Raw genomic sequence first — 15,997 nt, 5'->3', positions numbered from 1 at the left:
TTATCTTTATCTGCAATTGAGCAAATGAGCATTATGCAGGGAAAAGCTATCATCGACGCTCAGTAATAACTCGGTTATCTGTACGGGCACTAGCATTATTTAAAAACAAAGTATTTATAAAGTTTGTACATTGCATATTTATTCACTAAAATATTGCACTGCTTTGCCCATCTTTCCATTTTTTGCAAATTCGCATTGTGTACAAATTTTCGCAAATGGTTCCAAGTGAGTGGTTTGCATTAGTGAAGTCACTGAGCGGGGCTGTTGTATGTGAAAATAGCGTTGACAGCAATTTAAATTCGTAACTGTTTTGCACATATTTTCTCTGTCACCAAAGTCATGGTGTAAGTGTGTGCATAAATATTTGCAATTTGCGATTTTGGCCATATTTTAAAAAAAATTCACAATTTTGTTTGCACATTAAATATACCACTCTCATTCAGCTTTAGAAATATAACAGGGCACATATATTCAATGTGTGAATCATTCTGCTCTGTGCGAAGTTTATAAATGAGCCCCACTGTGGAGGTAATCTATTGGAATTCACATCCTAAAATAAAACAGTGTGTGTTCATGTGCGTGTGTATATATATATATATATATATATATATATATATATATATATATATATATATATATATATATATAGTGAATATATATATATATATATATATATATATATATATATATGCACTGCCTCGTGTTTTTATATGGTCATGAAACTCCTCGGTAACTTATAATATCCTCATATTTTACAACTGGGGGTACTTTATTAATTATAATACACTAACCAAATTCTGAAAGATAAATTTACTTTGCCTAATGTGATGCTTTTTCGTTTTTTTCAAGTGAGACATGCCATAAGCTCGCAATTTCCAGGTGGGCAAGTGGACACCACTCCCAGGAGGCTGGAGACCTATATCCACAACCCTGAACTCCGAAAACCTTTATCAATATTCTATAATCATTTAATGTCAATAGGTAACTCTAATCTTAGAAAGACCCAACTGAAATGGCAAATAGATATACCCTCGCTAGATGATGAAAAATGGAAGGATGCTCTGGAGTCCTACTCAGATGGGATGATATGTAGTAGGGACAAACTAACCCAACTTAAATACCTCCATAGGACTTATCTCACCCCTCAAAGGTTGCATAGGATGAATCCCACTTTAGCACCGGCCTGTCCCAGATGTTCTGAACTGGTGGCCAACTATTATCATATGGTGTGGACCTGTCCTGTGATACACCTTTTTGGCAGCAAGTGTTGCAGAACATTCAAGGGAAAACAAATTGGTTAATCCCTGTGGATCCACTAATAATCTTATTGAATCTTATTAGAAGTGCAGAATGTACTCTCCTTTCTATTTTACTAATGCTTGCAAAAAAAGCTATAGCCCTCAAATGGAAGGATTCCTCTGGCCCAACTGTCCCTTTTTTGGTTGGACCTCATCAGGAAAGCAATGCCCATGTATAAACTGACGTACATGAGGAGGAACTGCCCGGAAAAATTTCATAAAATATGGGGGATCTGGCTGGATGAGGAGGAGGGATGATGATCACGGTCCTACACTAGTGTAGTTACATTGCCAGCTTAGTAGTAGTTTGGTGGCTCCTATAACCCCATCCCCCCGTACGCGAGTATGTTACACATGTATATCCCGCATATGTCTGTTCTTTTTGTGTACCCTTCTGAAATAGGTCACGGTCTAATGTCCTGATCATAGGTTGGACCTCACGACTACACTAGCAGTTATATGGTCTTAGATTCGCTGCTTGCAATAACAGAGATACAATTGTAGCAACAATTTTCAACATGTCAATTTTATTGTTCTTTTTGTTAACTGCTGTTGATCCTGCATATTGATTGTAAACTCAGAAATGTATTTTAATTACCACTGTACATTCAAGCCTCTGTTATACTTTCAATAAAGCAGTAATTGTTAAAAAAAAATTATAATACACTAATTTTAGTGAGTCATGTGACAGAAATTACATCACTACTCACCGTTTATAACTGATAACATCACTACTCACCGTTTATAAGGATATAATTTACAAGATATTCATGGCTTTTGTGTATTATATATATATATATATATATATATATATATATATATATATATATATATATTTATATTTATACCAGGTATCAAAAAACATTTAGTTTCAAGTTAAAATGAAGCTACTGTTAGAGAGGATATATTTGTAGGTTGACAAGATTCCCATATTTTTTTTCCTCTTTTGGATTGTATTATGTGGCACTCAGCTTTCCTTTGCTTATGAGTTTCTTTCTTTTTTAACGCTACAGCATTGGTGGAGAAGTAGCAAGAGGAACAGAAGGGAGCTATGTGAATAAACACTTTCGTATGGGATTTATGACAATGCCTGCTCCACAAGACAGGTTACCACACCCATGCTCCAGTGGATTTTCTGTGCGTTCTCAGTCACTTCATTCTGTGGGTGGAACTGAGGACGACAGCAGCGGTTGTTCTCGTAAACAGCCACCACCAAAGCCAAAACGAGATCCAAACACAAAGCTGAGCATTTCATCTGAAACTGTAAACTTTGGAACACTAGGCAAGAGCCCAAAATTCACAGACAGAACAGATAGTAAGTATTCCATTTGATGAACTGCTTGATTTGAATTGTAGGCCAGTATGTCAAGATTTTGTTGATATTCAAAAGTGCAAATGCCAGTTATAGAGTAGAATCCTCTTTGCCTGTTCATTGAGAAATGAATGAATACTGTGTTGCAACACACATTGATATTATCAGAAAAAAATACAGAACTTAAGAACCTGTTGAGTGATATTGTCAGTTCTGATTTGGTAACATATTTCACAAATTCTAAACTTTTTTATCCACTACTATCTCTCTTCTTAGCATATTCCCTTAACTTGACAAAAAAACATTTCCAGTTTCCAATCTAGAAAACACTTAAAACTGAACTTCTCTGTAAATGAATTTGTCAGTGATCACCAGAATAAAAAGAGCACTAGGAGAATAAAGCACAGAGCAGACCATTCATTAAAGGGCATGTAAAGTCTAAAATAGAATAAGGCTAGAAATGCTGTATTTTGTATACTAAAAATAAACATGAACTTACTGCACCACAAGCCTAATCAAACAAATAATTTATGCTTTCAAAGTTGGCTACAGGGGGTCACCATCTTCTAACTTTGTTAAACATCTTTGCAAGACCAAGACTGTGCACATGCTCAGTGTGGTCTGGGCTGCTTAGGGATCGTCATAAACAAAGCTGGTGGGTTCTGCATGGCTGGGAAGTAAGGCGGGGGCTCCCCCTGCTGTTCATAAGTATGATTGTTTCCCTGCTCAGCAGTAAGGGGCCGTCTGACAATTCCTATCCACAGCAGTAAATGAAGGGAGAATTTCACAGCATACAGTCTGGTTTTTTTATAAAAACAATACACATTTTTTAATTAAAGTATATTGGAGATAGGTTTCTTTTTCATTAAAGAAAGTAAAAATGGGATTTTATATTTTTTGCCTTTACATGCCCTTTAAATATGTCTATGTGAAATGGGTGTGATGGTGTACAAATATCCATCACTAAGGGGTAGGAAATTGCATAAAAGTATCAGTTATAACCAGAGAAATAGAAAGGATATTTTAGAAACACTGAACAAAGAGATTTCTTTCTAAAGAGTCACTCAACCCTCAAGATAACACAAATGTACAGAGTCAATATCTTGAAGTAGTTGACGTGCCCACTATATCATGTTCATATCGAACTTCAGCTTGATAGAGTCTTCAGTCAGTTTAAAACAGCCAGCTGGTCCATGGATTAAATTATGTGAAGACTACTATATACTGTATGAGCTACTTTTCAAATGAATTTAAGACAGCAGATTTTCAGTAGTAATTAGTAAGAAAATGATGTGCTTACCCTGGGAAAATGATGTACTGTGCCAGCTAGTCTACCACATGTTATTTAACATTGTTTTGCAAATTCGTTTTTATATTAAACTCTTAAAACCTTTATAATTATGCAGAACAAACTGTTATTCCAACAGGCAACTGAAACAAACAATAACAAAAACACTTCATGATGATTTTGAGGAGTTTAAGCATTTCACAAAACCTAGGCATAGCACTTCAATCAAAATGCATGCTCAGGAACCAATTAAGCAACCCAGTGGCACAATAGTGTCTGAAGTTTTCTTAGCTTGCTGGTAAAGATATTTTATTAGCATGACCATTTGTATAGACTGAAAAAAATACAGGAATTGAATAACAAAAATATATAAATATAAGCCCATTGAGTAAATATTTTTTTATAAAAAGCTGTGTAGTGTAGCACATTTGTACAGAAACCAGCATACAGTTCATAACATTGCAAACTTTTCAAAACATAATTACATAGATACATAATTATAGTTAAAGGGGAACTATTGTGAAAATAAACAATTAACATAAGCTTCATCATACTGAAATTAGAAACTTTCTAAATAGAATCAATTAAACATTCTGCACCATTTATGAAATAGTCAAATTTATATTCACTCTCGCAGCTTGTTTCTCTTCAGTCTGTCTTCATGCTGCAGTTGTCAGATATAGTGATGGGCAAATTTGGGGCGTTTCTCTTTGCCCAAAAGCGAAACAGCGAAAAATTTGCAAATTATCGTCCATGTTTTTCTACGCCGGCGTCCGGTTTTTGACGCCGGTGCAAATTCGCTGGCGTCCATTTTTTTGATGCCATATTTTTTGCTGGCGAACTTTCGAAAATGTATTCGTCGACGGCGAAACGCGCGAATTCGCGCCTGGCTAGTAAATTCGTCCATCACTAGTCAGATATTCATTGACAAGTAGATCCAATATATCTTACATGGGGGATTCCTTTCCTAGCAGATGTATTAGAGCTCACTCAAATAACTGATTCCATTACAAACAAAAATAACTGCCTTTTGCACAAATCCTGCATTTAGAAAGTTTCTTATTTCGGCATAACGAAGCTTATATTGCATTTTCATTTTCACAATAGTACCCCTTTAAAAGGGAAATACAGGAAAAGAAAGAATCTTTGTTCTTTTTTGGTTCAGTTTTATAAATATACATCCTTAAGAGTTTGGCTTTGCATTTGGGATTAAGCTGCCTCTACAGTAAAGGGCAGATTTATCAAGGGTCGAATTTCAAAATTGAAAAACTTCGAAATGCAATTCAAAAAGACCAACCGAAATTAAGTCGAAGGTTTTTTTTTGGCCAAATAGGTCTGTTTTTGATCAATGAAAGAAATAGATATTTGCCGCACCTTCTAACCAAATAGGTCTGTATTCGGCTGAATTAGAATTGTAAGAATAAAAGTAATAGCGCATTTGAGTTGTATGAAAAGGGGCATAGAGTCATGGGAGGAGGGGGTCATTCTTCCACTGTATAGAGCACTTGTAAGGCCCCATCTAGAATATGCCGTACAGTTTTGGTCTCCATCACTCATACAGGACATTATTGTATTAGAGAAGGTACAGAGAAGGGCAACTAAGCTGGCAAAAGGTATGGAAAATCTTAGCTATGAGGAAAGACTGGCCAAATTGGGGATGTTCACGCTGGAGAAGAGGCACTTAAGGGGTTATATGATAACTATGTATAAATATATAGGGGGATCATATAATAATCTCTCTAATGCTTTATTTACCAGTAGGTCTTTCCAGCTAACACAAGGTCACCCATTCCGATTAGAAGAAAAGAGGTTCTGCCTAAATATTCGGAAGGGGTTTTTTACAGTGAAGATGTGGAATTCTCTCCCTGAATCAGTGGCACAGGCTGATACATTAGATAACTTTAAGAAGGGGTTGGATTGCTTTTTAGTAAGTGAGGGAATACAAGGTTATGGAAGATAGCTCATAGTACAAGTTGATCCAGGAACTAGTCCAATTGCCATTTTAGAGTCAGGAAGGAATCTTTTCCCCCTCTGAGGCAAATTGGAGAGGCTTCAGATGGGTTTTTTTGAACTAAACAAAACCTTTTTATAGTGGCAGATTTACATTTCTTCACACCAGGTAGACAACTGTTTTTTTGGGAATCCAATTACCTACAATTAGAGTTTCCTTTGTTTTTCTTTTAGTTTCAGCAAAGCAGAGACCACATAGTGATGAATATACTAAGAAGATCCCACCACCCAAGCCGAAGAGAAATCCAAACACTCACCTTAGTACATCATTTGATGAAACGTACATAAAAAAGCATGGCTCAATGAAGAGTACATTATTCAGAGAATCATCTTCATCACATATTAGCACCACTGCACTTGATAGAGAGGATGAAGAACCTGTTTATATAGAAATGGTTGGAAACATACTAAGAGACTTTAAAAGAGATGATGAAGACCAAAGTGAAGCTGTATATGAGGAAATGAAATACCCTATCTTTGATGATATAGTTCAAGATTCTAGATGTCTTTATGAAGTAGATCATATCAGTTGCTCTTCTCAATGTGCTACTCCCACAGTGCCTGACTTAGAATTCACCAAGTCCTCAGTGCCATCAACCCCAAAAGGCCAGGTTTGCGATATTCCACCTCCCTTCCCAAACTTACTTTCTCAAAGGCCACCATTATTGGTGTTTCCACCAGCACCAGCTCAGTGTTCCCCAAATTCTGATGAGTCGCCTTTAACTCCACTTGAGTTTTCAAAACTACCTGTACTAGAAAATGTGTCTTACATCAAACAACAAGGTAGTCCTTCATCCTCATCACACATTCCAGGACATCAAAAGGTGGAGAAGGACCCAACTATTGTATCACATGGAACTAGTTCATCTGGGCACTCTCAGTCTTCTCCTCCACATTCTTCTACAATGTACAGAACTCAGTCTCCACATGGTTATCCTAAATGTCATTCTGCTTCACCTTCTCCTGTGAGCATGGGTAGGTCATTAACTCCTTTAAGCCTCAAAAGACCACCACCTTATGAATCTGTCCATACGGGAAGTCTCTCAAGAAGTTCTCCATCGGTGCCTCATTCTACAGTCAGAAATAGCCCTCAAGAAGGGAAGTCAGTTAATGCATCTACCAGTACTTATAATTCATCTCAAAGCAGCTTACGTTCCAGGACACCTACTAGTCCCCTTGAAGAATTATCCAGCCTCCTTACCTCAGGAAGAAGCTTGCTGAGGAAACCCTCCAGTGGAAGACGTTCTAAAGAACCTTCAGAAAGTAAGTTTTAATACACTCGACTCTGATGAAAGTAAGACTATACTAAATGCCTTATAAGCATTATGGGCCAGATTCAATTCAGTGAGAAAAAGTTATCTCATGGTTTATCACATGAAAAATCCTGGAGGTGATTCAAATCTAGGAGAAATTTTTTTTCTACTAATTAATTTCCAGTTTTTCTTACAGATTTTTTTTCACTTAATACACCATGAGATTAGTTTTTCTGAATTGAACTGCATCTCATATTGAATCTTGTCCATGAGTGAAAAATGTTTTGTAACTGAACTGAATCTGGCCCTATATATCTTAAGGGCAGATTTATCTGGGTCGAAGTAAAAATTTGAGTGGAATTCGACTAGGGAATAGTTAAAAGTCGATACTAGTTTTTAAAAAAACTTCTAATTTGAAATTTATCATGTACTGGCCCTTTAATAATTCAAATTTCACTATTCGCCACCTTAAACCTGACGAATTGCTGTTTTAGCCTATGGGGGATGTCCTGGGATCAATTTGGAGTTGTTTGCAGCCTTATTAATGAAACTTGTTTTTCAGAGTGGGATGATTACTTTGTCCTGCTGTTTCATATACACACCATCCACCATGTATTAGTATTCACAAATGTAGGAAGTTGAAACAGACTGGAACATACAGCAGACAGTACTTTTGTCTGCAATTACACTTTATTGGTACTGAATCACGACATGTTTCAAGAATATATCCCTTTTTCAAGTGATACTTGAAAAAGGGATATATTTGAATCTAATTTGATTCGAGTTTATTCCCCCGAAAAAAAACTAGAAAGGCTGCAAACAACTCTAAACTGATCCCAGGACGTCTTCCATAGGCAGCAATTCGGCAGGTTTAAGGTGGCAAATAGTCAAATTCAGGTTCTTCAAGGGACAGCGTATGATAAATCTTGAAAATCGAATTTGAATTTTTTAAAAAACTCGAATCGGATTTTAACAATTCCCTATTTCGAATTTCAACGTTTTGGCCATAAAAAACTCCAAAATTCAAATTTGAAAATTAGAATTTTCACTTCGACCCTTGATAAATCTGCCCCAAAGGTAAATGATAATTCCAGTTCAATTTGCAAAAGATTTATTGCCTTTAAATTTTTGTTTCTGAATAGAATGTGCAATGTACTAAAAGGGTACATTAATCAAAAATAAACAATAAAGATAAACAATACTGTTTGATCAAGAACAACAATTGTGTTTCTTAAGCGTTGTCAAGAATTCTTCTATTGCAATACTTTCAAATTCCATCAATTTCCCTAGTTTACTCATGTATGAATTAAAGGACATGTAAACCCTCCTCACAAAAATGTAATCAGTGAACAGCTTTTTTGAAACCTTTAGATACCTGCCACCCTGGTTGTTAAAAGTAAGGTTGCAGCATCCCCTTAATCACTTAGAAATCCTTCTACTCTTCTAACCAACTCTGCCCCTCCCTCAGGAATATACTTGAGCTGTTGGTTCATGAGCATGCTCAGTTATTCTTAGCTCAGATTACTTAACAGATCCTACAGTCTAGCAGCCAATGAAGAGATAGCATTGTTGGTTCTGCTCTAGTTGTCTGATTCTATTTTTTTTCTCCTAACCACCTCTCCTGAGCTCAGCTTAACCATTACAGTTCTCAACCACAGCAGAACTTTTCATCAAAATATGTTGTACCTGTGTAACTCTGCATTCTGCATTGCATGAACTTTACAGCATACATGTCCTGTTTGCAGATGTCAATGTAACTGATGATGTGTCAGAGGAAAATGGCTGCCGGGTGGAAGCTTCTATTTTTTCTTAGGAAAATGTGATGGCGCTGGAAAATGGAGGGGGTATATGCAGTACAAATGATGTGGCTTGGGGTGGGGAAGATATGCCCAACTTCATGGTAGGAAAATGTAGGCTTTACATGTCCTTTAAGGTGTAAGGCAGGCATATTTGTGTTTGCACAAGGGCATACAGTATTACAGGGGGCTGCAAAAATAAATCAGATCAATACATTTCATCCTTCAGCCATTCCAACTTTGCTTGATATTATCTGAATGGTAAATCTGTATTTTGCTTTATTAGTGAAGAAAACAAAATTGCTGTTTTAAGCTTTCAGGGTTAACTAATAAAATTAGACAATTCACAAATGTACAGTACATATTTGTTCTACCCTTATTCTTAGCCTTTGCTGATCAATATCATCTCCTAACCACAATCTGGAATGAGCATTGTAGCACAGGATATTACTGTCTGATCCAATCAGCTGTTCATTTTTGCTCTTATTAGTTTTCTGATGATAGGGCACAGACCATAAAATGAAATACATCTGTGAAATTAAGTATAATGAAAATCTGAAGAGAAGCTCCTGGACTTTTACTTATAAGTACACATTTCTATAGTTTTGATTTTGTTTTGTACAATATATATGGTAGATTACATAACTTCTATATACTTCTTACTTATTGAATACAGGTATGGGATCCATTATCCAGAAACCCAGAAATCTATTAAGTTCCAAATTATGGAGAGAACATCTCCCATAGATTCCATTTTATCCAAATAATCCATTTTTTTTAAAAAATGTTTCCTTTTTCTTTGTAATAATAAAACAGTACCATGCATTTGATCCAAGCTAAAATATAATTAATCCTTATTGGAAACAAAACCAGCCTATTGGGTTTATATAATGTTTACATGATTATCTAGTAGACCTAAATTATGCAGATCTAAATTATGGCAAGATCCAATATCCAGAAAACTCCAAGTCCCGAGCATTCTGAATAAGAGGTCCCATACCTTTACTGCTTTACAATAAATTAAAGATCAACTAAACCATGAATGCCACATCTCTTCATATACCTCATATACTGTAGTTAAAGGCTTCTATGCAGTATATGAGCCACAATTTCATCTTGAAATATAATCCAATATTATAATCCGAGGAGTAAAACCACATCAGGGGATAAAATATCAACCAGGTAGAATTACATATCAGCAATATCACATATAATACAAAAGTCCCCTACTAGATAACACATATTTATTTTGATGATAATATTATAGCATGGATTCATTACAAATATAAATATTTTAGGTGTATCTTTTTATTAATTTGGACTATTATTTATGAATTGCTACTAATTACAAAGTACCTTCAAAATAATTGCATAAAAACAATATTAAAATGTCTGTCCATGAGTTCATAAATATTTTAAAAAATCAATTGTAACATAAAAAGTGTATAAAAATATGTTACATTTATACAATTACAAAAACAGCTGAATAAATAAGTGACACAATGGCCAGAAGAGCAGTAGTTCCAACCAATAAATTCCTCCTATTACAATTCTGCACCATATAATAACATTGTAAGGGGCAGATTTATCAAAGTGTGAAATTAGAAGTCACCACAGCAGAATTCCATTCATTCCTATTGGATTTTAGATGTTTTTCTTTATCAATGGGTTAAAGTTAAGGTTGGCCATTTAATAGATACCGTACTCCTGAAAATCCCACAGGAATGAATAGAGAGTCGTGGAATTTACTGCGGTAAGCTTTAATTTCACACTTTGATATTTCTACCCAGTAACGTGTTAGATGGAGCGAAATTGTAACAGAAGGCATTTATTGGGTGGAACTACTGCTCTTCTTGCCACTACACTTTTGTAAAATAGTAAGTAAGTGTTTTGGGTTTTGGGTTTTGGTTGTTTTCTCTGAAAAAAGACACAAAGCATCAAAAGGCCACCCCTTTAGAGTCGAGGAAAAGAACTTTCATTTGAAGCAGTGTAGGTGGTTCTTCACAGTGAGGACAGTGAGGTTGTGGAATGCCCTAACAGATATTGTTGTGTTGTTCTGTTAATGCATTTAAGAGTGGTTTGGATGATTTTATGGACAGACAAAATATCCAAGGCTATTGTGATACTAAAATCTATAGTTAGTGAACTTGTTGGACTTTTTTTAACCCAACTTAACTATGCAACTATGAGCAATTGTTGACTCAGGAACTGACAAATTTCCCTCTTTACTTTAGCAACTTATTTATTAACAAAATAATGGTGCTGCTAATATAAAAGAATACATGGCACTTGTGATCTTGATCAAGAGGGAGAGAATTTCTTGACACTTATGCTCTTTGAGGGTTATTGTCTATGTTTCATTTCACACGATAACTCATTCAGTGTCTTTACCCCTAGTAAGGATGCATTTCTTTTTTTGCCACAAACACGAGGAACAAATAATGGTCCTTCAGTGGCTTATCTCTTTTTTTGCTGAAAGATTAAAACCAGCACTTTTAGTAATAGATAGGCAAATGGTAACTGTTCAAAGAGTAGCTGTGAGAAGCAGAGCATACACTTGTCACTAATTGTCCCAGGCACCCTCAGAGTTCAATTAAAACAAAGCATTGCATTATTATATGCTGCAAAGTAGTAAAATTAGTAAAGGAAAGCTAACTGCTCCATTAAAAAAAATTTAAATTATGTAAAAATCAAAAGTGTAAAATGTTGTGGTGTATTTCAATAATGTAATAACATAGAATGTCCTTATTCATGTAAAATGTCCCAAAAAGATCCTGAGCTTTAAACCTATATGTCCCCGTGTTTTTATCATAGGAAGAAACAATTGTATTCTGTTTTTGTGAATTGTTTTTAGTTTTCAGTATGTTACACTAGCCAATAGCCAACTGATGTTAGTCTATTTCATAATAAGTCAATAAAATTATATTACAGTTCTGGATTGCATGTTATAGTATCAACAGAGCTTGTTTGCCCATTTCATTTTTATTAAACACCTTCAACTTGTCATTTTTCATAAAAAAAACAAACAAAGAATACAACTGTTACTTCATTCTCTTAGAAAAACAATATATTGCAGTTTGGACTGGCATGTTACATTATCAACAGAGTTTGTTGAGCTTGGTCAGCCTGTTTTATTTTTTAAACACCTTTAACATGGCATTTTTCTATGCATTGATGTATCACATACTCAAATTTCTTGTCTGTCCCTTAACACAGACACAGTTGACATTATAAACAAAAATATAAATAAATAACCATAAATAATAACTGGGGCTCATATTTGCACCTGGGAAGTAGCCCATAAAAAAAACATCACATTTTTGCTTTCATTCTCAGTTTGCCCAGTGTTCATAAATGATCTCTTCTGACCTCTTCAACTTTTCTTTAATGACAATGCAGACGCCAATTCCCACACCATGGGGTGTATTTTATGAAGTTAAAGATCACCACAGTCTTTTAGAGTGAAGTTCCGCCACTCTCCATTCATTTCTATGGGATTTTGAAAGGCGTATTTATCAAAAGATGAACTTTCACTTTCACCCATTGATAAATACTCTTTTAAAAATCCCATAGAAATTAATGGAAAGTGGCAGAATTTCAGTCTACAGGTCTGTGGCGACCACTATCTTGAAATTTGACCTCCAAGCAGCAAACCGAAACAAACAATACATTAGTGTTGCATGAAGATACATGTAGTAAGAATCTAGTAGACTTAAGTCTAAGCATATACTTCTAATTTCTTTTTTCTCTGTAATAATGAAAAAGTACCTTGTTCTTCATGGTTACTAAGCTTCATGAATTAATCTTGATTGCAAACAATCTTATTGGGTTTGCATAATGTTTAAATGATTTTTAGCAGACCTAAGTTATGGTGATACAAATAACAGAAAAAAACCATTATCCAAAAAATTCCACATCCCAAGCATTCGGGATAATGCAGCATATACCAGTAAATATACTATTATTGTATGTAAATAATGTAATTGTGAAACACTTTAGCAGAGTTTTATACCAGCAATTAAACCTTGTTTTAACAACTATCATAACATTATCGTTACATAATTGTCTAATGTTTTTACCTATCTGATCCCCATGTCCCTTTATGAGGGGGGGGCAATATATATTTGTGCTTCTGTAATCGTTGGTGTTAGAAACCTGAACTGACAGGTTGAGAAGTTGACAAAACAGACAAGTTTTGGAACTTTAAGTAATTATTACTTACAAAAGCATTAAAAAACATCAACAAGACCTATAGGTAACTCTAAAGCAAACACACACATATTACCAGTGAAGGAAAATAGCACACTATATTTAAATACATAAAAGTAATTTATTTGGATTTTTGTTGGGATATTTTTTTGTTCTTGGCCATATATGGGCAGATTTTTTTCATTTGGGCCTTTTAGACTGATTATGCAGTTTATCTGTCCGACCTCCAATAGGCCAACCTGACCCATTTCTGGCCAAAAATTGGCCTAAAGGTTAGAGTTCCAGAGGCAAGCAACGACAACCAATTTCCCCAGATGCCCACCTTGGCTGCATCGACCAAGACGCCCCCAACCTCCATCCCCTGTGCTGATTCCTGCACTTTCTTCTCTTGCAATAATGCAACGGTACATTGGTGAGTGGGGAGGTTTGGTGTACCATAGACTTACAGTAGGGCTAAACTAGGAGAAAGAAGATAGAAGAGGTCCATGACCAGTATATCCCTGCCCCCGAATGTTGCAACTTATGCCTAGTTGCCTGCAAATGCCAATATCACAACTTAGAGAAATAGAAGATAGCTTTTTACGTGTTTTAAAAAAGGTGGGGGGGTTGCCCAAGAAATTGTCAAGCATAGGAAATTTGGTAAAGAATTTTAGACAAAAAGCTAGAAAGCTAGACATCAATATATGTAATACTCACAATGCTCATGTTAGTATATTTATGAAGTAGGTAGATGATTCACCCTTAATTTACAGCATAGCTTACACATTGATATAAACAGTATGGATCAAAATGTTTTTTTTGTCCCCTTTCTGAAATATTTTTTGATGTTGATTTATTTGTACATTATATTATTAGAACCACCAGATGAAATAAAAGTCAGAAGCCACAGCACGGAACCCTTACCAAAGTTGGAAAATAAAGAGCGAGCTGTTCATCATTCATCACCTCCATCAAGAGATTCTGTAAAATCTCAGGAATGGGATGGAACTCCTGGTCCAACTCATGTCTCAAGTAGGCTTGGAAGATCATCTGTTAGCCCAACAATGCTAGCAGGAAATAACAGCTCAGGTAACAATGTTAACAATGATGACATGTTTTGGTTCATAATATGTACAGTGTAAAAAATGTCTAAAACCAATAATTGCATATTTTGTTACTATAATCTTGTGACCATGTGCTACAGACGAATGTGAAACAAGTTGTTGTATGGACATGTATACCATTCTACTGTACAGTATTATTTAGTTGATCAAAACGTCTTTGTACTTCTGTCCCTCATCAACAATAATAGCATGTACCAATAAGTAAATTTGTGTCCAATATGACAAAACAATATCTACTATGGAGGCTTAAAGACTTGATTTCTGGACAAAAGATAAACATATAGTTATGTTTTGAAATTGTTCTGAACTGTGGTGCCTTATTTCTTGTCCATTACTAGTAATAGGCGAATTTGCACTGTTTCCAAAATCGCAAATTTCATGCGAAATTCGCGAAACGGTGAAAAATTTGCGAAACGGCGCCGGCGTCTCGTTTTTGACACCGGCATCTGATTTTTTGGCGAAAATGCGTCAGCGGCCAAAAAACGGACGCCCTGTCCATTTTTTTTGACGCTGGCGAATTCGCCGCGAATTCGCCCATCACTATCCATTACATTTGGGTATAGGCTATTAATATTTTAAGGTAGAAAGATACCTAATGTGAGTGATGTCTTAATTAATCACAATTAATCACAATTGATAGGGGGATTTGAATAGAGCTGGTTTTTTTACATATTTTTTGTGTGTCAGTGTGGAACTGAAAAACAACATAACAGACTGTTTGCTCATTTAACCTATCAGTGTATTTTCTACATGACTAATTTCTTAGCAAATGCAGAAATCTCTAACAGTCCCCAGTGTCTCACAGGGCCCCACAGGTACAATAATCCATTGCCTGGGTTCACAACATTACACATAATCATTTTATATATTCTTCCCATCTACACTCTGTTCTACCCAAGACAGAAATACAGTATATCTAGTATGTACAATGACAAAACTGAGAAACTAACTTTCACTGTAAATATTTATTACTTACAAAAGCTATATTCAATGTAAAATAAAGTGCTGTGGCCAAGTGGCATACAAAGAAAAGTAGTTTCATATTGTAATGCTTTATTTAAAGTTCTAGTTAGGATATGGCCCTAATTATACTGTGAAATCAAGAAACTGTCAAGAAAAGTGAATGTACAGGCATCACTTAAAATAGAAAAAAAAAAGAATTAGTAATTAGAAAGGGAATTTCTTATACTACTGATAAATCCTTTTCTAGAAGTCCTGTAAGAGCAGTACAGAAGTCTTGCACAGAATGCAAGGAATTCACTCAATTCCTTAGGAGACAAGATGACAAGTGAAACATAAATTGGGTGAAGAGACCTACCTCTACTCAAAATGTCTTTAGGCTAAGGAGCCTCATGCAGGAACTTCTATCTATATACTTGCAAACTGTGGCCTGCTTATAAGAAACATTTGGAGGAATGGAATAAAAGTCGGCAATTGAAAATATATTCGCAATGCAAAAAGTTATGCCTTAGTGCAAAAAATTTTCCTTTGTGCAAATGTAATATTTTTTGCTTACCTGGAAACTGTTTAGCGACCTCTTCTGACAGTGGAAGAAGGCTTATGAATTTTATCGTTTGCGCCAGTGTGCAATGAATGTAATAAAAGTTCTTACTGAAAAAGTTATGTTTGCTCAAAAAGATTATGACATCTTCAAGCACTTCTTAAGAATACCAGATTAAAATTAGCAATGAAATAACAGTTTAATGAAGAATATTAAAAGCACATTTC

At 35.3% G+C, this 15,997-nt stretch overlaps 1 protein-coding gene across 1 annotated transcript in view; it reads left to right on the top strand.

The window, feature by feature from the left end:
• The window catches only part of LOC108718135 (neuronal tyrosine-phosphorylated phosphoinositide-3-kinase adapter 2), an 82,673-nt gene that overhangs the window by 51,691 nt on the left and 14,985 nt on the right, over positions 1 to 15,997 (top strand). Inside the window, exons 3-5 of the mRNA XM_041564950.1 lie at positions 2,312 to 2,613; positions 6,083 to 7,171; positions 14,022 to 14,234. Coding sequence (XP_041420884.1) covers positions 2,312 to 2,613; positions 6,083 to 7,171; positions 14,022 to 14,234 — 1,604 coding nt within the window. The remainder of the gene's footprint in view (positions 1 to 2,311; positions 2,614 to 6,082; positions 7,172 to 14,021; positions 14,235 to 15,997) is intronic.

Source organism: Xenopus laevis, chromosome 5S (genome assembly GCF_017654675.1).
Source record: "Xenopus laevis strain J_2021 chromosome 5S, Xenopus_laevis_v10.1, whole genome shotgun sequence".
NCBI classification, from domain to species: domain Eukaryota; kingdom Metazoa; phylum Chordata; class Amphibia; order Anura; family Pipidae; genus Xenopus; species Xenopus laevis.
The sequence above is the reverse complement of the archived record's forward strand: the minus strand, read 5'-3'. Positions and strand labels throughout refer to the sequence as shown.